Source organism: Tachypleus tridentatus, chromosome 4 (assembly GCF_004210375.1).
Source record: "Tachypleus tridentatus isolate NWPU-2018 chromosome 4, ASM421037v1, whole genome shotgun sequence".
NCBI classification, from domain to species: domain Eukaryota; kingdom Metazoa; phylum Arthropoda; class Merostomata; order Xiphosura; family Limulidae; genus Tachypleus; species Tachypleus tridentatus.
Genome location: NC_134828.1, coordinates 42535718 through 42560198, shown reverse-complemented (window position 1 = coordinate 42560198; position 24481 = coordinate 42535718). Strand labels below are relative to the sequence as shown.

General features: G+C 32.1%; 1 protein-coding gene across 1 annotated transcript in view; it reads left to right on the top strand.

The window, feature by feature from the left end:
• The window catches only part of LOC143248965 (papilin-like), a 146239-nt gene that overhangs the window by 36703 nt on the left and 85055 nt on the right, over positions 1-24481 (top strand). The window contains exons 4-10 of the mRNA XM_076498023.1: positions 7518-7578; positions 10072-10174; positions 11860-11993; positions 13410-13533; positions 18382-18462; positions 23149-23321; positions 24317-24449. Coding sequence (XP_076354138.1) covers positions 7518-7578; positions 10072-10174; positions 11860-11993; positions 13410-13533; positions 18382-18462; positions 23149-23321; positions 24317-24449 — 809 coding nt within the window. The remainder of the gene's footprint in view (positions 1-7517; positions 7579-10071; positions 10175-11859; positions 11994-13409; positions 13534-18381; positions 18463-23148; positions 23322-24316; positions 24450-24481) is intronic.

Here is a 24481-nt window from a genome sequence, read left to right as displayed (position 1 = left end):
TGTCGATAAGGTATTTTTCTCAATACCAGAGCTCATTGGGTTGGCTGGATTAATAAAAGTGTAAGTCTCTATCGAACGCCGTTGTTTTAAATTCTATTATTTTATTAGCACATTATTTTAAATTATTTGACAAAAATTATTCAAATTTCAGTCGACATAAATCATAAAAAATAGTTTATTTCTTCTTTGACAAGTCTACAAGCTTTTCTTCACTTGTTACATTTTTATAACTTGTTGGCATAAATTTACAAATAACGCTAACTGCACTACTCTTATCTAAAAATAAGCTTACATGTAATTCTTGGCTGAAAACAAACTCGCTGAAATGAAAATGCACTCTGATTGATTCAGTCTATCAGCTTCATAACTATCCTCTCAATCCTTCACTGACTTGAAAATTTGACATCAAATCCACTTGGATTTTCAAAGTGTTCTAAGCTTATTTAATTTTAAAATCATCATTATGACCTGCAGCTCCCTTTTTTAACAAACAAAATTACAATCTTAAAAGATATAGCTTATAACCGATATTTGTGAGATGTTAATTATTATAATATATAATGTATACTTGAATTCATTGCTTTATTGTTTAGAATTAAGCACAAGGCTATACACAATTGGCTATCCTGACCCGCTTTCTAGCAGTGAGTCCGCCGACACACCGCTTTGCCACTTGGGATACTTACATTGAAGGTGTATGATGTAATGATCAGTAATGTTGTAATTTTACAACATAGTAGTTTTATCATGTTATCGTTACAGTTTCTATCGGTGTTTGGATATATTTTGATTGTTCGGTAAACATGATGTGAAGCTAATGAAAGGATAGTTTCATTCATTTAATAGTTTTTGATTTATATAGTTTCATGAGCTGACGATTACCTAACGATAGGAGATAGGTAACCAAACTCTCCATTGTAAACAGTCCAAAATATCGATATTTAAATACAAGACATAATCTTTGTTTACTGGCCTTATACAGCTTCCAGAGAGAAAGGAGGTACTGGTGTGTTGCACATTGTTCCTAACAAAGCATGTGACTCAAAACTAGATCTCATAAAGGTGGTTGAGTCTACAACACATACAGCCCTGTATAAACATTACTTATAACAGTTATTTAGTACACATCAATTCTTATGATGTATATCGCTTATGAAGACGAAATATGATATGTAGATCGTTATTTTGTCTCATACAAAATCATACTAACATTAATATACACATAAAATCTTCCTCAGCTGGAATTATATGGATTGGTAGTAACATGAATAGTGTTGTCTGTACTTTTGCTATTTTAATGTTTTCTTTACTGGAGTGTTTTTTTACATGATGTAATATTTATTTAAAGTTTAAAAGTTTCAAGAACGTTTGGGCTTCTGTGTTATCTCGAAGCTTTTGTGATATGTAGAAAAACAGTAAAATATAAAAATGCTGGACTGAGTGAATTACAGTTTTATTAATCAGTTCAGTGAAATCTAATGAGTGTTAGACAATGCGCGCTAGTGAATTTATTCATTGGGTCTTCTAGTAAGATAGCAATAAATGTATAGAGTTACAATATTAAAAGCTGGGGTTTGATTTCTCACACTGGACACAACAGATTGCTTAATGTGGCTTTGCTTCCAAGCAAACCAATAATGAAACTAAACTGTCCGTTAGCGAGTGAAGTTAGTAAGCTAGTATCAGTTACTATGTTTGGTGTTGCTTGATTAGAGAGGAAATTTATACAAGTTCTTGAGAAAAGATTTGGACGGGGGAGAGTGCTTTGTTTGTTTGCTTGTTTGGGAATTTCGCACAAAGCTACTCGAGGGCTATCTGTGCTAGCCGTCCCTAATTTAGCAGTGTTAGACTAGAGGGAAGGCAGCTACTCATCACCATCCACTTCCAACTCTTGGGCTACTCTTTTACCAACGAATAGTGGGATTGACCGTTACATTGTAAAGCTCCCTCGGCTGAAAGGGCGAGCATGTTTGGTGCGACCGGGATTCGAACCCGCGACCCTTGGATTAGGAGTCGAACGCCTTAACACGCTTGGCCATGCCGGACCACAAATGTAACTAAAGTAAGTGATTGGTTAAGTTTCTTTGTGAGCTTTACCATTAAATTTTGTATTCCTGTTGAAACTGAAGTTAGGCCTACTTGTGAACATAACCCTTATAAAAGTTTTTATTTGTTATTGTTACGTGAGCTCTACTTCGCATTATTTACCGAATTAACGAGTTTTTTGTTGTTTTTTGTCAGCGGCGAAATAAGTAAGGTATTCAGTATGCTTTTATCACTCGATTAGTGAGAAAATTGGTTATTAGTTACGTTAGGCATACCATTAGTTTTGGAATTTCCACTGAAGTGTACCCTGAATAACATTTTATTGAAAAAATAAATTCATTGTCCTCAGTTTGCTGGAGGTGATGGAACAATAAAAAGGTGGTTTGTTTTTTGCTTTGTGGAATTTCGTGCAAAGCTACACGAGGGCTATGTGAGATAGCCGTTCCTAATTCAGCAGTGTAAGACTAGAGGGAAGGCAAGCTATTCATCACCATCCACCGCCAACTCTTGGGCTACTCTTTTACCAACGAATAGTGGGATTGAACGTAACATTATAATGAACCCACGGCTGAAAGGGCGAGCATGTTTGGTGCGACGTGGATTTGAACCCGCGAACAGTGGAAAGAACAACAAGTAAAAAGAGACAGAACATAAAAAAAGATCGAGAAGTAAGAGAAGAAAATTTAAAAAAACTAAAAGAAAGAAATAGAAATTTAAAGGAACAAAGAGAGAGAGACGGAATACTAGAATAACATTCAGAATATTAAAAAAGATAAAAAAGAAGTTTATAGAAAACTAAGAAATATAGAAAAGAAATATTTAGAAAATTCAAAAAAAGATGAAAGATGAATTTAAGAGACGAGTTAAAAGAAAAGCATGTAATGTTTGAAGGATAATTAAACTATTGAATATGCATTGAAGAATTACAAAAGGAAGATTAAAAAATACAGAAAGATGTTAATGAAGTGCAGACAGCTTATAATACCAAAACTGAAGAAAGATTGTAATATATTAGTGAGGTAGAAGAGAACATCAATGAAAGAATTAATTAGTAAATGAAAAGATCAAATTAGTCACACCTCATTACGAATCTACCCAAGAATTCTTCAAAATTTGGAATAAGAGAATCTATTTTGTATACACTTGTTACTACTACTGCTTTGCTTTTTGTGGTTGAAGGTCATTCCTGGACTATTCAAGCTATAACAATACCAGATCTAGTTCCAGAATTTATCTGGTCAATTCAACAATATCGTCCAATAGAGAGACTAATGAACTGTGATGAAAAGGTACCATGGAAAACGAATTAGGTTCATTGCAAAAATATTTCTAAATGTGAACAACATATTCTCCTTTCTGATTATTTAAAAGTACAAGTGCTAAAAACATTAAGCATCCTTGAACCTGATATCTGTTAAAACTATCAAGCATTAGTATCTGCCGTATCCAACAGGTTTTGAGTGGCACGCTAGAAAAGAAGTGTCTAAAGCAAATTTCAGGAGCACAGTATTGAGGAAAGAAGAGCTTTACCTGATAATCCATGTAAAATTATGGATTCGTTGGTTTGTGACTAATTCAAAGATTGCCTGAATTATAACTTATTTGTTTGTTTTTTAATTTCGCGCAAAACTACAGGGGGCTATTTGCAATAACTGTCCCTAATTTAGTGGTGTAAGGCAAGAGGGAAGGCAGCAAGTCACCACTAACAATTCTTGAACTCCTCTTTTACCAACGAATAATTGGATTGATCATTACTTTATAACGCCCCTATGGCTGAAAGGGCGAGCATGTTTGGTGTCATAGGGATTCGAACCCGCAACCCTTAGATTACGAGCTGAGCACCCTAACCACCTGGCCACACCAGGCCCATATTACATCAGATATTAGTATATGTAAATTGATTGGAGGGCAGTAGAAGTTAATTTCTAAACTAAGGTCCGAGTGGAAATGGAACATAAATCATTAACGTTTCAGATAAACAACTAAAGGTATCATGTAGAAGTTATAACATCATTAGATCAAATAATATTGAAACATTAAATCTTCTGACAACACGCTAGAAAAATTAAAAGTGTTATTTAGACAACTAGTTAATAGAACCGAAGAAATAGATCATACAAGAAAATGGATGTTTCAAGTATAACTTGAAATGATATATTGCCAGCAACTGCAAATAATAGCTTCAAGGAAATTAAAAAACTCCTTCCAAATTATTCCTGAAAACTGATCTGTTATGATTGTGGGAAACATTGCTATTATAGCCGAGACAGATTACGAGTAATGAAAAAAAAATAATAGTATTTCAAATAAACAGTACCATAAGGATGAGTATCTGAGGCCAACCAGATCAAAGTAATATCAAAGAGCTAACCAGACATCAGAAAATCAGCAATTAGCTGGACTTATAGGGCAATGTTAAACTGAGAATGCTCAAAATGTACAACATGAGATAAAAACTTCAGGAATTAGATTATCAACTTGTCTGCTATCTCAAACCAGATGAGTACAACAATGTACAACAGATCAACAACCAAAATAAATAAAAAGAAGAAATCTGTACACAGCAACATATTGGAAGAACTGAGAAAACTGAAACAACATAGAAGACGATACAACAATGAAGTACAACCTTATTTTGTTATTAATAGATCAGATCGAACAATATTGAGCTACAAATTCTGTGTAAATACCTCAATTTTATTACCAGTCACAAGATATATCCTTGTCTAAAACGAAAAAAGGCAATCTAAATTATTTATCCAGAGGATTAATAATTCACTACATGATATAACATAGTTAATAAAATAATAACTTTTTAAAAGAATTCTGTAACAAGACCATTAATGTAATTAACCAAACCCATTACCTGAAAATTAATTTCACAAGCAACGAGGTAAAATTCATCTATAATATGAAAAAAACTAACATTAAATACTGTACAAAGGCTATACTGTAATTATGACCAACACAGAATACACCGACAAAATGAATGACATCCTTTTAGACAATAAGAAATTTAAACCGATCCCATGCAACTCAAAGATAAATAATAAAACAAACTGAACAAAACCCTGTCATAAATTAAGAAAGATGGTTTGATGACTGTAGATCTTTATTTTCTTCTAAGAAACACTGACTTATGCACACCACAACTCTATGACATTCCCAAACCACAAAACCAGAATTGCTCCATACGACCTATTCAATCCATTTATGACTCGTTTAACTATAATCTAGGCTCTCACACCTTTTATAACATTTGCAGGTTGCTTTTAAAAATATTTTAAATTTCAAAAACACATTAAACCAACTACACCTTAAAGCCTTAATGGCTAGCTTTGACAGTATATCGCATTTGACTGTGCTAAAGTCCCTATTAAGGAAGCTTGTAATATTGCACTTTACCATAATGTATCCAGTCTTTTAATTAAAATCCTCAGTACATTTTTTCCACCTTAGAATTCACAACAAGAAAATCCAACTTCATTTTTAACAAAAAAAAATTTTAAGCAGATGGCCTAAGCACTAGCAACACCGTTTCACTTGTTTTCGCTAACGTATTTGTGACCCAGACCGAAACATAAACCATAAAATCTATACTTTATCCTCCCTTTTTCCGGTACAAATATTTTGATGACACATTTGTTGGTTTCACTTCTGCCAAACTGTAACGGATTTACTATTATGTATTTATTTTAATGTTTGTTTTAGTTAAATATATATTTAAAAATGCATGTAACTCTTATTGTTAAATGTTTGTTTGTTTTTTTGTTTTGAATTTCGCGCAAAGCTACTCGAGGGTTATCTGCGCTACCGTCCCTAATTTAGAAGTGTAAAACTAGAGGGAAGGCAGCAAGTCATCACCACCCACCGCCAACTCTTGGGCTACTATTTTACCAACGAATAGTGGGATTGATCGTTAAATTATAACGCCTCCACGGCTGAAAGGGCGAGCATGTTTGGTGCGACGTGGATTCGAACCCGCGACCCACCTGGCCATGCCGAGTCAGGCATTAATGAATTTATTGTTACCCGAAAACTGTTGCTGAGAAGCTGAAATTAGTATCAGATAACAAACATTGGAATGAACAAAGCTCGAATGTGTGCTCTTAGCAGGTGAATCCAAATTTGAAATGTTTAAAAACAACCAGTAGCCTGTGTTCAATGTCAAAGAAAATAATGATATTGTAGTCTATGTACAACATATAGAGTGAAGCGTGTGGGGAATCAATACAAATTTTTGACTGCAACTTAACCAATTGTAATTATGGTCTACATAAAAGTAATGACACCAAGACTGCTGAAAAATACAGGCAAATTCTTATCTATTATGTTATTTCGCCAGGATTAAAATTCTAAGAGCGGAAACTTATCTTCCAGCAAGAACGTGATCTAAAACATCCTATAAATGTGGTGAAATGATATCTTGATGATAAAGATGTCAATGACACACTTACAACTATGGCTTTGCTTGCACAAAATTCTCATAAAAAACGTTCTGGTAGTTTATACAATTGCTGAGAAGGTTAAAAGGCAATCAAACAACTTGTCTGAATTGTGAGGAGTAACACAAAGCACTTGGAAGAACATTTCACAACAATAAATTAATAAACTATGCAGCATAATGAATGCTGTTTGTAAAGCAAGGGTGCAAACACTAAGTACTAGTACATTGTTGATTTATTGGTTCTTATTTGCGTTTTTAACTAGTTGCCATTGCTCATTATTTGTGAATACTGTTGTGTAATGCTTGTTGTTTCTATACTTGTTTGCGTTAAGGTATGGTTTTATAAATTTCACTAAAAACTACATTAAAAATTACTGGTTTTCATTGAATAAAGTAGTGCATAAAATCATTAGTTTAAGACGTAGGTCCACAGTTAGATCATTGAATCCTGTTTAACACTTAGTGTATTTCTGGAAAAGGTTTGATTATTTATAGGTTTTAATGCACAACTTCATAAAACAGTTTGCACTAACTGCCCCTAACTGTTGTCTCTAATAGGATGACTGTAAGTTTACGGACTTACAAAGCTAAAATAACAAACTCAGTTTCCGTGGCAGTCACAGCAGAGAGCTCATTGTGGCTTTGCTCTAAAACACATAAAAACCCTGTTAACTGATAGACTAGTCAAGGTAGTTAGTAAACAGTATTCGCTGATAATTTTTGAACTACCCTAGTATAGTGATGAGGCTTGAACATCAGTATTGTGACAATGCAAATCTATATTTTGTGTCAATGGGACACAAATTATTGACCTCAATTTTTACAGTTTAATATGCTAACTTGTACACCATGGCCAAACACAGGAAACAACTATATTATTCACAACAACAGAATACCCTTTTCTGTAAGCAACCTTTACTGTAATAAGTGATTAGCGACCTGTGACTTAATTTCTTTTCTCCTTTTTTTTTTTTTGTAATCAGCATTTTAACAAATTGAATTTAAATTTGCTTTTCTTCCTCAGTGTTACGGGCAGTCATTCATGTATAGGGCCATTCAAAAGGTACTTCAGTTGTAATATTCAGGTAAGTCCCATGTTTACTTACACTCTCGTAAATAAACTATTAATTTCAATCAGATACCATACTACACTTTTACAGATTATCCTTTGTTGCATTATTATTTAATTTATTATATTGTTTAATATTTAATGGTTATTCGCTTTTCCTAACAAGAGCGTTAAAATTATTTTAATACTCCTACGAAAAGACGTTTCTAGTCCTGATTTCTCCAAGCCCGTTCTCCTGGATGTGGTTTCGCTAGATAGTAGATAGGGACAGTGGGAATCTCGTTAATCCATTCATTAATGGATTTAAATGGCAATTTCATTTAAATACAAAATTATTAGCCTAATATTAATAACCTTTCAAGTTGCTCTGGGGCCTATTAGGCCCCACTTTTTGTAGGAGTGTTAAAGGCAATAGTTATGACGAGTTTGGTTGCACAACTCGGTGAGGGTAGTATATTGTGTGGTTCAATTGCTGTAGCATTGTTTATACCAATTTACTCAAATCAAAGCTTCAATATTTTTGTCATTATCTTAAGTGAGTATTGTTACATTATAGAGTCGCTCGCGTAGTTTATAAAGTTCGAAGCTTCAGTAAACAATATGTAAATATAGGCAACCATGGGAGATCAAACCAAGTAAAATGAAGTGAAAGTGAAGTTTAGTCAGAAAAAAAGTTAGAGAACATGAAGTTAGCTTGCATGTGAGAGATTATCCTTAAGGGGCGATATTTTATAGTCAGTTTCACACTCTAATAGTGATAAAGAGAATAAAATAGTCTTGTCAAAATAACTGAACCCGTCTGTGTGGACTTTGATGAAAAGGAGACAAGTATTTAAGGTTCAAGATATAACTGTGGTAACCCACGGACTAACGTAAGTGAATTTATCACATATTGTACAATAAGAAACAAAGTAGAGAGAAATAGTTTGGCTTGTCAATTGTCCAAAGTAATAGAATCACCTAAGTGGACTTTCAACAAGAAAAAATAATTATTTAGAGTTTTAGGTACAACTATGATATCTTTCTTTGTAAAGAATTTTTATACATACTTTTGACATGTTTTGAAAAGATTATTTAAAAAAAAAAGTGTATCGAATGATGTCTGTTTATTATTCGAATTCAGAGCCAAAATGTCACAGATACTTACCATAGAAGAATTCCAACCCACAAATATAAGAAAACCCAGAAATGTTTAACTGTGCCTTAATACAATTGAGTATAAATTGATACCAATAATAGAATTTATTGACACACACACACATTTGTCTTCCTACTGTGTTTGCTTTTTATTTCCAACAATATATCATTAGTGTAGTGTTTCAGACTTGACTACATGTGTACTCAACTAAAAAATAACATTTTCTCACCAAAAACAAAAACTTCCTCGAACAGCACGTGGTGTAATGCCGTGTATTCTATTCACTGTGAGCATAACTGATTAAATAAGCAGGTACTTTTGCATAAAGCAAAACTGCCTATATATCACATTTATATAGTAGAAACAAATAACTCTGCAAATAGAAGTCATAAAACAGAATGCAATATTGTAATGGAGACAAAATCACTAGTACAAAAACACTTAAAAACATTGAAGCAGTATCAAAATTTTCTAAGTTTATAATCCGGTTTATTTGGGTCAGATGTGCAGGTGTCTGTATTGCTTGTAAGTTTGCAATGGGCTATCTGTGCTGAGCCAACCATGGGTAGCTTTGCAATTAACAAATACAGCTTTATAGCTTTCTGTCAGGTTTGCAGGCAGATGTCGTTGCGTACAAAACAGACTACCTGTTTCTCTTTTAAATTATAAAAAAAATATTTGAACGCCAAAAACATTCACATTTACACGTATTGATAACATGCTCACGTGGAGCATGCATATTACCAGCTTTGAACTGGATTAACCTTGTTCTGATGCTAGTAACACATTCTCAAGGTTAATTCATTTACATTTATTATTTCTGAATTTTCCTACAGATGGTATGGCTGGAGAATTTTAGACTTCTACTAATAGTTGATTCTTTCAATTTTGCCCATATTCTCATTTGGTACAGTTCTCTGTCAGTTCATCCTTCCAAGTTAGAGAGGTTAGGTGCCTGAGAACACTGCTCATCATAACACTGATATACAGTATTTATACATTAATGAATAACTCACACATTTTTAGTATGAGTGTTAAATGTGCTTGTTTTGTTATTCTTGGGTTTGATGCAAATTAATTGAAATATATTATTTACAAGAGTTCATAGTCGCCCTTCTCTCTCCCAAATGGCTCAGCAATAAGGCTAAAGATTTATAACGCTAACAGCCAGATTTCGATAACCGTTTTGCTTTACAACAAATAAACAAAATAATACATTTTATGAATAGAGATTTTATTTGGTTAGAAATCAGAGTTGTCGAAATAGTATGTTATTAAATAATGTTAATTTTGAGAGTGTCAGCAATGCTGGAATAGTCGAAGGCTAGTGTTAATAATTAGTTATAAAGTGGGCGTTGATATTTTTTACAGAGTTGTCCAGAAGAGTCACGAGATTTTCGTGAAGAACAGTGTTCCAAGTTTAATCATGTTCCATTTGAAAACAAATACTACAGCTGGGTTCCGTTCATAAAAGGTACGAATATAGTATTATGATAATATAAATTCCTAGGTCATATGTATTTCTCATGTTTATAACTCATCTATACTAATTAACTATATTACATGTGAAAATGAGTTTGAATATATTGGTTGTGTAAGATACATTCCACTACGTCTATTCTTTACCTAAAGATGATGTCTATTATGTTGCAAGAGAAAGGTTATTTTAAGTTAGGAGTTTAACCGTTCTTGTCCAGTGGAAACTATATCGAAAATTCGATTAGAAGGTGCAAAAGTTCTCCAGTTATTATTTGATTTTCACATAGCAGATTGTTTATATTTTAAATGCTTAGAACTACCTTCATATCAATGTTTACAAAACTTACACAATAGATTAACAATAGAATATATGAGAATGTACTTATAAGTTGTTTGTAAAGTATAAAATAGGTAGCGTACTATTCGGTAACTTGTTTATAAAGTATCATATAGGTGGCATGAAAATTACTTGTAAGTAAGTCATTGAGATAATATGAAATAAATAGAATGAGACAGGATTAGAGTAATTTAATCTTGGAGACGTTTGTTTCGCTTTTTATCAGCTATATTTTTTTACACCAGCAATACCAAGCGTGAGGTGCGCGGATACCTGGTTCTATTTTATTGTTCATCTTCGAGCCTCCCCTCAGATTGAAATTATTTTAGGCAGAATTAGAATATATTAATCTATGAGGTCTCAGGAGAGGTCAAATATATAAATCGAAACGGTTTCATTTTTTGAGTCCAGAAATGACGAGCTATGAGCTGAAAGTTTATACTTTAAAAACTCAAAGCGTTTTATAACTGCTTTGCTGCGACTGAAAATATTTGGCATGAGAATTTATTAGTAAGTAGGTTCTTTATAAAGTATAAAATAAAAGGCATGATAATGTACTTATGAGTTACACATAAGATGTTCTTAAAGTATAAAATAGATGAAATAAGTAAGTATGAAACAGTTGAAAGATGTGGTTTAGGAATTTACTTATAAGTTGATTATAAAATATAGAATAGACGGTATGAGAATTGACCTATAAGTAACTGGATTGCATGATATGATACAGACAGCATGGAAATGAATTTATACATTGGTTATCAAGTAGGTGGTATAAAAGTTTTTTGCAAGTAACGTATTTCTAAAAAATAAAATAACTTATAAGTTAGTTGTTTATAAAATATGAAATAGGTAGTTTGAGAATTTGTTTACAGTCAGCTTGATTATAATAATATAAAACTGACGCCATCAGAATATACTTTCAACTTTACTGTAAAGTATAGAATAGACTGCATGATAATTAGTTTATAATATAGGAAGTTACTTAAAAAGTATAAGATATTTGGCATAAAGATTTGTTGTGAAATAATTTATCTAAAAACTATAAAATATTTGGGATCAAACTATTCGTATATATAAGCTATTTATTAATTAGGTGACTTAAGATTTTACTAAAGCTGCTTATAACGTATAAAATAGGTAGCATGAGAGTTTACTTCAAGTATATTGTTTATAATGTATAAAATATTTGGCATGATAAGTTTAAATAAGCTGATTTCAATATAAAAAACATGAGAATTTACTGATAAATGTTTGTAGGTTGTGTAAGTAATGTTTAATGCTTAAGCCTTAAACTAAAATGATATTATAATTTTACTCTATTTTTATGTTCCTATTTTACACAGAGTCAAATCCCTGCGAACTTAACTGCAAGCCAAGGGGAGAACGTTTTTATTATCGTTATGGTAGAAAAGTTATTGACGGTACTCGTTGTTATTCTGATGGATCGCTTGATATATGTGTAGACGGCGTGTGTACGGTAAGCGTGAACCATTATCTTTACCATGTATTTAGTTTCCACAAAACCTCATGACATCTGTGAGACGTCGTGAGCGGTGTTAGACAGCTTAATGTAGTTGCACAAGAATTTGATTAAAGCTGTCATGTCACGACTACAAATAATGACAAAAATATTTTTAATATAAACATATGTGATGTTTTCAGATCTCTGTAGATCTGGAACGAAGTGTATTTTTATGGCCTAACAGACTGAGGAGACGAACCGAATAACAGTATTTTGTTTTTATTACGGCTGTTTAATTCATAAGCAGATTGACTACTATTAGTACGGCTTTTGCTATTTTGATTTCAAAAAGTTTTAACTGAAACTGTTTCTATCCGAAAGTGAAAGTGAAATTTTTATTGCTAGAAACTTGTATATACACTTTAATTTACTCCCTCTGGTGGGTCAGCAATAAATTTGTGAGCTTACAACGCTAAATTCGGGGGTCAAGTCTCTGTGGGGGATATTGTGCAGGAACCCATTATGCAGCTCTGCTAAATAATTAACTACCTCTTTAATATAAGTGCAAAGGCTTTTGCTCATATTGATTAAACAATTTTGATCATATAACAACAGTATGTATACATACGTATATGTAGGACAAACATAGGATTACATTTCATTTGCTTATAACTGAAAATTATCATTTTTAAGATGCTATGATCGAGTTCGGTTTATTGAAATATTATTACTCTCCCTGCATATATACTAAATAAAAAAGCATCAAGTATAATCTCTAAAATGTTTATTTACAACTGGCCAGCTTATTGACTGTTTGTGCTAAAATTGAACGCCAGAACTGAAGAAGCTTTCCATACGTTTGAACTGTTCGTGAATAGTAACAATTATATTATGTCCCACTTTCAAATCAGCTAGACAGTTCGAGTTCAATGTTACCTACGTTACCGAACATTCAAATAAAATATTAAACATAGTATATAATCCCCAGCTCATACCAAATTGTACATGTATTTGTATCTTCCACAACTAGCGAGTGAACACACAAAACCAAGTTGGCGCAAACTTCTATGATAAACCATTGCCGTATGTTGCCTCACCTAAGTAAAAAGATTTGCTCATTTTGACTTCCAGTTAACATGAATAATGTAGATACGTATAAAACATTTGCAAAGCTTTAGAACATTTACCTGAATACTTCGTAACACAAATATATATTAAAATACTCATGGAAAAATGAAATTGTTAACAAATTTGACTACGGCTTACGCAGGTTTTCGTCTGTGACTTTCATCTAATGATATTAGTAAAAGTGATAACACATTAGTTTGATGCACGTTTTGTTTAACCCCACTTTTAAACCATTTTGCGTTAGAAATTCACTTTTCACTGCATAAAATATTTAAATTAGTTTTTTTTTTATATAAACCTTAGCCAGTCGGATGTGATATGATTCTTGGATCTAACGCCAAAGAAGACAAATGTCGAGTTTGTGGAGGAGACGGAAGTAGTTGCAGAACAGCCACAGGCGTCGTCAGTGATGATGATTTACAAGTAGGTGAGTTCAGCTACCAAAACTTACATTTTCTTTTTCATCAATAACTATACAGACTTGAGACGCTAGAATCCAAGGTTCGATTCCCTATGGTAAATGGACAGAGCACAGATAGCCAATTGTGTGGCTTTTTGCTTAAAAACAAATCTTGTACAGAGATAAGTATGTATACAGTATGAAGTTAAACCTTCCCCCCAAAGTGTAATGTTATTTTTTTTGTATATAGACTTATAGTTTGTATGTAAAGCCCCCCGCTAGTACAGCGGTATGTATCCGGATTTACAACGCTAAAATTAGGAGTTCGATTCCCTTCAGTGGGCTCAGCAGATAGCCCAATCTGGCTTTGCTATAAGAAAACACACACTTGTATGTAAGGCATTTGGTATTTATGTTTGAACTTAACCTAAGCAAATAAATATTATTTGAATAGTCTTTAAAATAATTTTCATACTTACAAGGGAAATTTTAAGGAATTCATATACATTTAATGTATGATCCCTGCAGAAGATAGTCAAAATATAGAAATACTATTGTAATATTCAAAACTCGTAATACGTGTAAACGTTATAGATATAAACTTATTTCATAATTCTGTTGGCTCCACCGTTGGGTCAGAACAAAATTTACTGACCTAGAATCCGAGGTTCAATTTTCTGCAGTGGACAGAGTGTAAAACCACTATGTAGTTTTGCACTAAAAATATTAGCAACATTCAATTGATAGTAGCTGAGGAGGGCTCAAGCTCCTGTCATTATTCCCTAAAAGTACTTTTTTCAATCTTTAAAAAATTGTTAACAACTACTGAATGATACACATAATTCCACGCCTTCCTTGCTCTAAATCATGTTACCTATTATAATTGATCTCATACGACTTTAAAATTATTATGTTACGTACGTTAACGTATTATTACGATTTCAAGTAGCTGAATATTTTAATTTAAAAGTTAATTGAGTGTTAATCTGTATCAAATTTATGATATTTGCCAACAAAATTGATACACACAATTTTCTTTTTTAACACAAATATGTTTTAATATACAAATAAAAAAGGAAAATTTATAATAACGGTTATTACTAATAGTTATTACAAATTATGGTTTATATACAAGAATTTTACAAACTTACAAACAATACTGAGTATTAAATGCAGTCTGGAACTGAATCTTTTATTGACGTTCATATGGGGCCCGGCATGGCCTAGCGCGTAAGGCGTGCGACTCGTAATCCGAGGGTCGCGGGTTCGCGCCCGCGTCGCGCTAAACATGCTCGCCCTCCCAGCCGTGGGGGGTGTATAATGTGACGGTCAATCCCACTATTCGTTGGTAAAAGAGTAGCCCAAGAGTTGGCGGTGGGTGGTGATGACTAGCTGCCTTCCCTCTAGTCTTACACTGCTAAATTAGGGACGGCTAGCACAGATAGCCCTCGAGTAGCTTTGTGCGAAATTTCCAAACAAACAAAAAAAAACAAATTGACGTTCACGGAGAGCAAATTAATTCTTTGTTGATACACCTGTAACTTTTGACAGCTTGCTAGCTTGAAGCACCTATGAGTTTTCGTCGACAATATCTAATGTCCGAAGTTAATTCACTGAAGTAAAACGGTTTGTAATGTTTGAAATCTATAAATGTTCCTGGTTAAATTCTGCTGTTTTTCAATTAATAGGCGTTAATCACAATTATAGCTTCGAAGCCTATGACACACTGACTGTAGCTGCTGACTAATAATAACTGTGTCTCGGTGGTGCATTGGTTTTATATACCAATCACACGAGATTCTCGAACTTTCAACAATGTTCAAAAACATGCTAACGTTTTCATAAAACAAATATTGTAAATTCGTGCTCTCGGATCTTCTATAAATTCAGAGAACAATCAAGACTAGTGCAATACTCATCTAACAATAGACGCCACATGCATAAAAAAGTATACTGAAACAAACGTAAGTATTAAAATAAATGCATAACAATAAATCTGTCAATTATTAGATAGAAAAAACACATTCAGCTTTAAAATTAGTGGAACACAGGGATTTACAGTAAAAAAAGTTTCTATGAGACCAGTTAAGTAGGAAAAAAAGAGGATCTGTGAGCTTCTCATGGTTTTTAACATATGTGTACAACAGACAACCCACAATACCCATTGTCTTTCCCCCACAAAAAGGCTTGTCTTACTATATCTGATAAGTGTTATGTTTGTTAATGAGCTCCTGCCCTTTTAAAATTCTCTGGATGTTGACGGTAAGATGTAATGTACTAATTTAGCAGCTATTAGTTTATGCACTTTAATATTTTTGTTGTATTCAGAGGAAAAGGAGTACAATCCTAGTTTGATTGGTTTGCATAGACTATTAAGCCATTGCAGAAAACAGGAAATACAATAACTTTTTAAAAAATTGATATTGCTATAAAAAGATGTAACTGTTTATTGAAAATATTTAAATAAATCAACAAAACAAACCAGATTATGGCACTAGGGTAACAGTTTCAGAATCGATTATCTGAAAAAATCAATTCACAGTTTTCTAGATGAGAATTAATGCTTATTATAGTATAAGTTTGTTTGTTGTTAAGCACAAAGCTACACAATGGGTTATATGTGCTGTACCCATTATGAAGACCAACCTTTCAATGTCACAAATCTTCAGACTTAAATAAATTTTAAGTGTCTTAAACTGCAAATATCATATTAAAGTCTCAGTATTCAACATGTGCATTAATTCTAACAGGTGGTTGGAGACTGCATTCAACTTAGAAGCTTTTAGATAACATTTTGAGCTGCTAGTACAGTTATTCATTAGAACAAATTAGTTTAATATGTGAACAACTTTTAGCTGTAATACACAAGTTGATAACTGGAATCTGAAAGATCTGGAAGATCATGAATAGAGAATTCTGAGTCTTGGGTAAAGATGTAGTATTATCAGAAATTAACTGGAGTTTTAGATGTATGAATATATAGTTTAATGGTTATTTTGTTTGTTATGGAGAAAAAAACAGTCTATAAGTGATGCCTTGATCATGGTTTAGGAATTGTTGATGAATTTTAATGTGACAGCTTCTCTAAATTTCCTGTTTTTTATGTACTTTGAGAAGTTGAATATTTGTCTTTGGTTCCAAATGATAATACATCCTGTGTTCTGAGGAGTTGAGTATTTGTCATTAATGCCAAATGATGATATGTCCTGTGTTGTGAAATGTTAAGTAATTGTCGTTGGAGTTGAGCAATTGTTGTTAGCTCCAAATGATATGTCCCATGTTTTGAGAAGTCGAGTACATGTTATTGATTCCAATCAGTAAAATTTTAACTGTTGAAATTGTGTTCTGATAGGACTGATCTTTTTGGATGGCAAAGTCTTGTTGTTCATTTATTTTTAAATGGGACCCATTCTCCATTGTTCTTCCAGCTGATGAAGGTACTGGACAAACCACACTGCCATAAGGAAAGGTGCAAGACATCATTCACGATAACCAATATAATTCATTAAAACAAAGAGTCAACTTACAAACTATAGAACATGCCACGAACAGATTCATTAACATGTTTTTAAACCTAAACAAAATCAAAATAAATAAATGATTACAATTATATGGACTATCTAAGTTACAGAAACCAAAATTTATTATTTTTTCCATCAGTCATTAGTGGCACAGGTTATATTTTTTCTACCCAGATAAGCATCTCTCCACAATTCTGTATTTATTTGTTTGTTGTTAGGTGTATGGGTACACAGTGGGCTATCTTTACTGTGCCAAAAATTGGCATAAAAACCTGGTTTGTAGTATTATACACTGAAAGACTTACTACTAAGCCACTGGAAAGCCCATAATTCTGTATCATTCTTAAAATAATTCTGCCATTCTAACTAAAGAAACGAAGATTGTGAACCTGCAACCAGATCATCAACTTGCGATTTTAACATTATTAGCTTTATTTTCAGAAATCACACCTATCAAATATGACTTACTGTTTTGAAGAAACTTAATCAAGATACCTTCCTCAAAATACAAAGTACTTTAAAGTTAAAACCACCATGAAACTACTGATATTCTTCACTAACACCAGCTATTTACAATTGTAAAACATTTTGTTTGAACAAGAATAGGACTTTCTTCACCATTTATTGACCTATAAGGAGAAGGTTTTAAATCCAAGGCCTTATCTTCTGCCTGTATTTTAGTTACTTGAGCTTGTCAGTGTGGTAACTATATTCAAACTTATTTTATTAGAAGATACAACTTTTACAGTAAAGATTTGTTACTGCAAAATTTATAGCTTTTAATAAAATAATATTTAATGAGTAAGTAAATCCAAAACAAAACTGATTAAAAAAATGTCAGAAATTCCTAGAAGCTGTATGGTTTATGATTAGCTCAATAAGATTATTTATTGATACTATATCATAATATAAAACTCAGTTATATGAGTACAGCAAATTACCTTGCTTTGACATGATGATCATCCTCTTTTAATGTCTCAGTTTTGAATTAATAACCTTTCATCATTGATTGTAATAGTCATTAGTACATGTACCATATTTTGTGCTACTTTTATAAATATAAGTGAAGAGTAATGTGATACTCTGATTTGTGACCTAATAGTTTTTTATTTAACTTAGTCTGTGATGATTTCACAAGTTGCTTGATTTTGTTATTAAAAATTCATTTACACAGTAAATTCAGTCCATAGAGCTGTATTTAAAAATAATCCAAAGGATATCTAGCAAGGAAATCATTCTTTTATTGAGATAATGCCCACCTACCTAAAAGAAATTTTTGTAGCCATCAGATTTCATGTAGTTCTTTTAATGCCTTTACCATTTTGAATTAATATTTTTGTCTGTGTATTTCCAGGCTACAACGACATCATTCTCATTCCATTAGGTTCTACTAACATTAAAATAAAGGAGATAAAACCAACAAACAACTACTTAGGTGAGTAGATTGATGTGTTAAATGGTATATGTTTAATTTGTATGTGTGTTTTAAGTAAGTAAATTATAGTCTTAAATGATAGAAGTTTTAGGTCTACGAGTGTCTTAATTAAGTAGTTTTTTGTTTTTTTCAGGTGAGTGGAAATAGTTGATTTTTCCTACAAATTAATATTTCTTTAGGCACATTTTAGACTCATATTATGACTCTACCAAGCCCAATCAGGTAACAAATTGAGAAACAGTATGATATGAATAAAGTTCAACTGCTCCAATCAGATAACAAATTGAGAAATAATGTGAAATAACTGAAGAGAAATCTAAAAAGTCCAGTCAGGTAAAAAATAAGACAGTATGAAGTATCTTGTTAGAAGTACATCATATCCAATCAGATAATGAATTGAGAAACAGTGTGAAATGACTTGAAAGAAGGATAAATTGAGAATCAGTATAAAATATCTTCTTAGAAGTCGAATATATTAAATCAAATAATGAACTGAGAAACAGTGAAATGATTTGATAGAAGTCTAAGATATCCAATCAGATAACAAACTGAAAAATAGTGTAAAATTATTTGATAAAATTCTAAGAAGTCCAATCAGATAGCAAAGTAAGAAAAACGTGAAATGTTATGATGGATGTTGATATATCCACTCTGACAGCAGACTTAGAAACAATGTGAAATTGATTGATACTTTGTTTTAAAGCCAGATGCAAAGTAAAATCTAAAGATGACCTAAGAAGGTCTAGATGTTGTTCTCTGCTTTATTAGTAAAAGTGTTAATACCCATACCAGCCGTTCTGAGATACATTTTATGTAAAACTTGGTTTACTTTGTTCTGGAACAATTTTGAAGGAATTTCCTTAGAAAATCTATACACTTTGCAGAAATTGTTTTCACTTGTTCCTACATGTATATTAAATATTTATAAATTGACACTTCAAAAGAATCAAATATAGTAAAGAGTCATGCAATTCATAATTATGTGGTAAAGGAATGCTAAAAAATAATTATCCAAATAGAAAAAGTAAATTAGTTAAGAAAATAACTTTTAACAATCATTGGACAATCTGAGTTACTTATCTTAGTTTCAATTAATTATTTTTGGTCTCAAAAGCTATTGTAGTTGCTGAGACTAGTTAAAGTGATCTATAACATCAGTAATATGTTTTTTACAACAAATGTTCTTTGCTGTTCACAATCAATAATATCATTTACGTTTCTTTTTACATATATCTTGTCATGTCCAGATCAAACATGATAGGGTTAAACCCACATGAGGAGAGTTCATATGTGAAAAACATTTGTCACTAGAAAAATAACACAAGATTAAGGCTACTAGGAATATAAACATTTAAGACTATGAATAAATGATTGAGAAATTAATCTGTTTTGTTTAATACAAGTGTTTACGCCTCTAATATGAGATAGATAGTATATTCCACAATCGATAAAACAAACGAAAGCGTGCAAAATTCTTCATACAATAGTTTTTAATAGTTTTATTTATTATTCTCCTCGTTGGCTGGGATCTTGAATGCCATTAGAAGCAGTGCTAAATGATTCTTAATCTGGGCATTCAGTGGATGTTGTTGGCCAAGATGATGCTTCCCAAGCTAAAGTATGGTTAGTGGCAATATACAAGATAGATTGTATGCTGCTGCTCTCTGCTAGAAGAATGGTGCCATGATGACAAAAAAGATATATTGGCTGTGAAAGCGGGTTTTCTTGGGGTACTTCCATTTCCCCTCATAGCAGAATTATTTCATTGGATCCTGCGATCCCTGCCCCAGAAATTTCAAATTTCTTATTTAAATGCCAAGTTAAAGCTAAAACTTGGAGCTGAAAAGAAACTAATGTTTCTGAATGCCACAAAGGGGCTTGCAAGATATAAAACTTACTCTGGTACACTTAAGATAAAAACCATAAAAGCAGCAAATTTTCTTTTATTTCTATTTAGTTGATTTTGTGAATACTTTTGTGATCTAAAACTAAACAATGAATCATTGTGTATTGACACTTAATAGCTTATTATAATTATTTTCTCATTATAGAGAACTGTAAGTTCCTGTTTCATTTGTTTTAAAACCAAAATATTATTTTCCTAATAACTTGCAGTATGTAAGGTGTGCAATCAGGTGTAGTTGTTGACAATTTTTATGGTAGAGAAACAGAGCACTTTTAGGACATAAGTGTAGGAAGGAAGTGGCTTGAGCCCACCCAGCCATCCATTTCCTTTTGCACATCACTGCTCTCTAAGCTGTTTCCAGCCCTCACAATAGTACTCCATGTCCTTTGAGTCACTAAATATTAATTGATCTTTCTCTGGTAAGTGTGTGTCTGGCTAGATGCAAACTTCTGACTAGTTAAGTTTGAAGAAGAACAAGAAGCTGATAAGACCAAGAATGTTTATTGCTAATGCCAGGTTTGACAATTCTTGGTCCATATTGTATATGATAAGTGAGAAGGTTAGTAAGTAGTGAGTTATAACTGAAAAGCTACAAACAATATTTATCAAGAAACCTTTAAATATAGAATGTTAAAACTTGCACTTTGGTTACATGTTATTTCTGAAAGCATACATGTTCACATTTCATCTCAGACTTCTAGCAACAAACCCGATCAGTTGGTGTATCTCTCTATAACAAAACCATTGTTTTGCTGTTAAAAAGAAAGAGAGATCAGGTCCAATGGGAAGAGAGAGGGGTCCAGTGCAGAGATAACCTAAATCAAGCATAGAAATCAACAAAATCAAGCAACCCACTTTACAAGAGATCAACACAAGCATTGTATTTTCATACAAGTTAGCTTGTAAGGCTGGCTTTTCTCATTGCTCTAAGCCATCACAGTCCAAGCTATTAGGTGTTAAAGCTGTAGTTATTAAAATAAAACAAATATTAAGAAAATATTCAGCTTATGAAATAGTTCAGTTTTAAATTTTAACTTTTTATATGAAAGCCAATGAAAACTTTGGGTACACCATACTTTCCCTAGATAGGATACAAATGCCAAACCACTTGTTTAGCATTATTGTAGATAATTTTACTTGCAAAGAAATATTTCAGTTTTATCAAATTGAAATATTCTTTTTTGTTTGTTTGTAGTCAAGCACAAAGCCACAAAGGGCTATTTGTGTTGTTCCCACCATGGGTATTAAAATCTGGTTTTTTAACATTATAAGTCGTAAGACTTACCACTATATCACAGGGTTACAGCCATTTATTTTCATCACACCAAGGATATCAATATGTGAATAAATACGCCATTACTAAACATTGAACATGTTTTTTCGCTAATACCAATGAAATTATTGGGAAAAAGCATACCTTTCTTTGAATTGATACAAGCTTGTAATAACAGTCCCTTCTGTCACAAAATCTTAACATTCAGGCCAATGTTTCTTTATTGCTCTTTCTATATTTAGTGAAACTAGGTAATGTAGTACACACAGACCTATTCTTATGTTAATTTCTTAACATGTCTAATACCATACATATGTAAACATACATTTGCCAAACTGTCTAGTTAAGGCACTTGAATCACAATCTGCAGGTTGCAGGCTCATATTCTGTCTCCAGTCATGCTTATCGTGGGTATATTATAACATAATGGTTAAACCACTCAATATATCACTTCAAAATTTGAGACAGCTAATGGAAATAGCCCTTGAGTAGTTTTGTGCAAAAGTTGACAAACAAACAACCAGACCACCCAGTAACTTGCATATGATAAGCATAGAAACTAAGCTAACACTCTTGCTGACAATTTTCCAACAATTGAGCCAGAAGTATCTGGTAACTAGAAATATTAGGACAGTCATAAAAGGATACACAAAGCAAACACTGGCAAACTATAGTAAAAGATAAGGTAGCTAGTCAACAGCACTCAATGTCAACTCTTGACCTACTTTTATTTGACCAAATGGTGGAATTTGCTATGAACAAGATATACATTTGTAGAGCTCACATTTGCTGCAGTAGTACTCCTAGTTTATTATTCAGTAAAGGGTAGTAATATGAAATAACAGGAGGTCCAACAGAACAGAATGTGTTTTAGGAAACCAACTAAGTTTCTGAACCTAGTTGAAGTTGCAGGAAGAAAGAAAGAATCTGAACTCAATTTAATATGTAAAACAGTATTTAAAAAAACAAAAGTAAAACAAAATGTACAAGTGTTCTCATTGACTTCACAGCACTTCTCTTTAGATACTGAAGAGGATCTGGATGAAATTTTAGTAAAGACGGATTCAATACTGCTAACCATCTCAAAGTAAAACAGAGTAGCTATATTCTCAAGGTGCCACGTGGTTTACTAATGGTTAAGATCACTATCAACATCTACTTATTATATTTCAAATATTTATAATGTAGCAATTTTTTGTATGAGAAAGTGCATATAATATTAAAGGTGAATGAAAGAGGGCAATATGTAACTAGAATGGCAGAAACTTGTTTATGTTTCATAACCAACATTTTATTGTTAGATATACATGCATATGACAAAATTTGTGTAAAATTAAATGTCTTAAAATTCTTTGTTAAAGGCAAATGTTCTTCCATCTAAGTTATGAAAGGAAAAGCAATACTATATTGAATATGCTTGCATCAGTACCAATGAGTTCCCAAAATAATGTTTGTTTACCTTAAGATCTTAAACCTTAATAGTCCTTATCTTAAATTATTTTTCTAGCGGTTAGAAATATGGCTGGTCACTACTACCTGAACGGCAACTGGAGAATAGTGTTTCCGAAGGTACTGACATTTGCTGGAACTGTCTTTCACTATGAGCGTAAGTCCTATGGTTATCTTTCACCAGAATATTTATGGGCACCTGGTCCAACCACAGAACCAGTTTTTATTGTGGTAAGTTCTCTTTCTTTTTCATATTGAAATAGATAACACTAATATCACGTTTTCATACAAATGAAGTTGTTATATGCTCATACAAATATTTTAACATGACATTTGCAACTCTTGTGAAGTTTTTATAGTTAAATCAAAATTCTCTAAATTTGATAAAAAAATTGCTTTTAATAAACACAATTCACTTCTACATCTTAACTGAAAATAAGATGTAATAGTAATAAGTTCTGATACAGCACAATAATAAAAAATGTAAAACAGCAACCTTGAATCAGAAATTCATATGAATCTTTTATGAGAAAATATACTTTTTAAAGTTATGAACAAAAATATGTGAAGCTTTCATTTGTGTTAAAATGATGGATGAAAAATATTGTCTTCCTGTAATACTGACGTTTCTATATAGGTAAGAATTTCAAAAGTATGCATTTAAACTGAATATGTATGTTACAAAATAAAATACTAAGTCACTTCTTATTGAGTTGGTAATATAGTATACTATATAAGCATATTACAAGAAGCTTGGAATTGGTAAAAGTGGATAAAATCGCAGTTTAAAAATGTAGTCTCAAGATGTCTGGTATAGGTATTAAAACTTTAATTAAAATAAAGTGTACTTTAATTAAAGTGCTAATACCCATACCAGCTGTCTTGAGAATACATTTTTGCTTCAATTGGGTTTCTTGTCATCATGAAAATTGCAGTTTACATTAAAGAATATTAACATAGATTCTCTGAGGAAGCATTTTTCATTTACTTCCAGGAAAATTTATTGTTAGAATTAAGATGAATTTCGAAATAAGCTAACTTTCCAGTTACTGACTGCTCTGCATAGCTTAATGTTATAACTATAATAGTTTTGGAATTATGTGGTAATCTAAAACCCTTTATTCTTGATGCATAATCAGAATATAATTTTTCAGAGATAAATATAAATCAGATTATTGTATTAATATTGGTAAAAGTTTATTTTTTATATTTTGTTTGAACTTCAGCTATTATATCAAGAAAAGAACCCTGGTATTACATATGAATATTCTGTATCAAAAGTTGTGAGTACCACTCAACCTGACACATATTCCTGGACTTTTGAGGAATTTGGCACCTGTTCTCAAACTTGTGGTGGTGGTAAGTTCTGATTCCCTTTGACTAAGAATTTT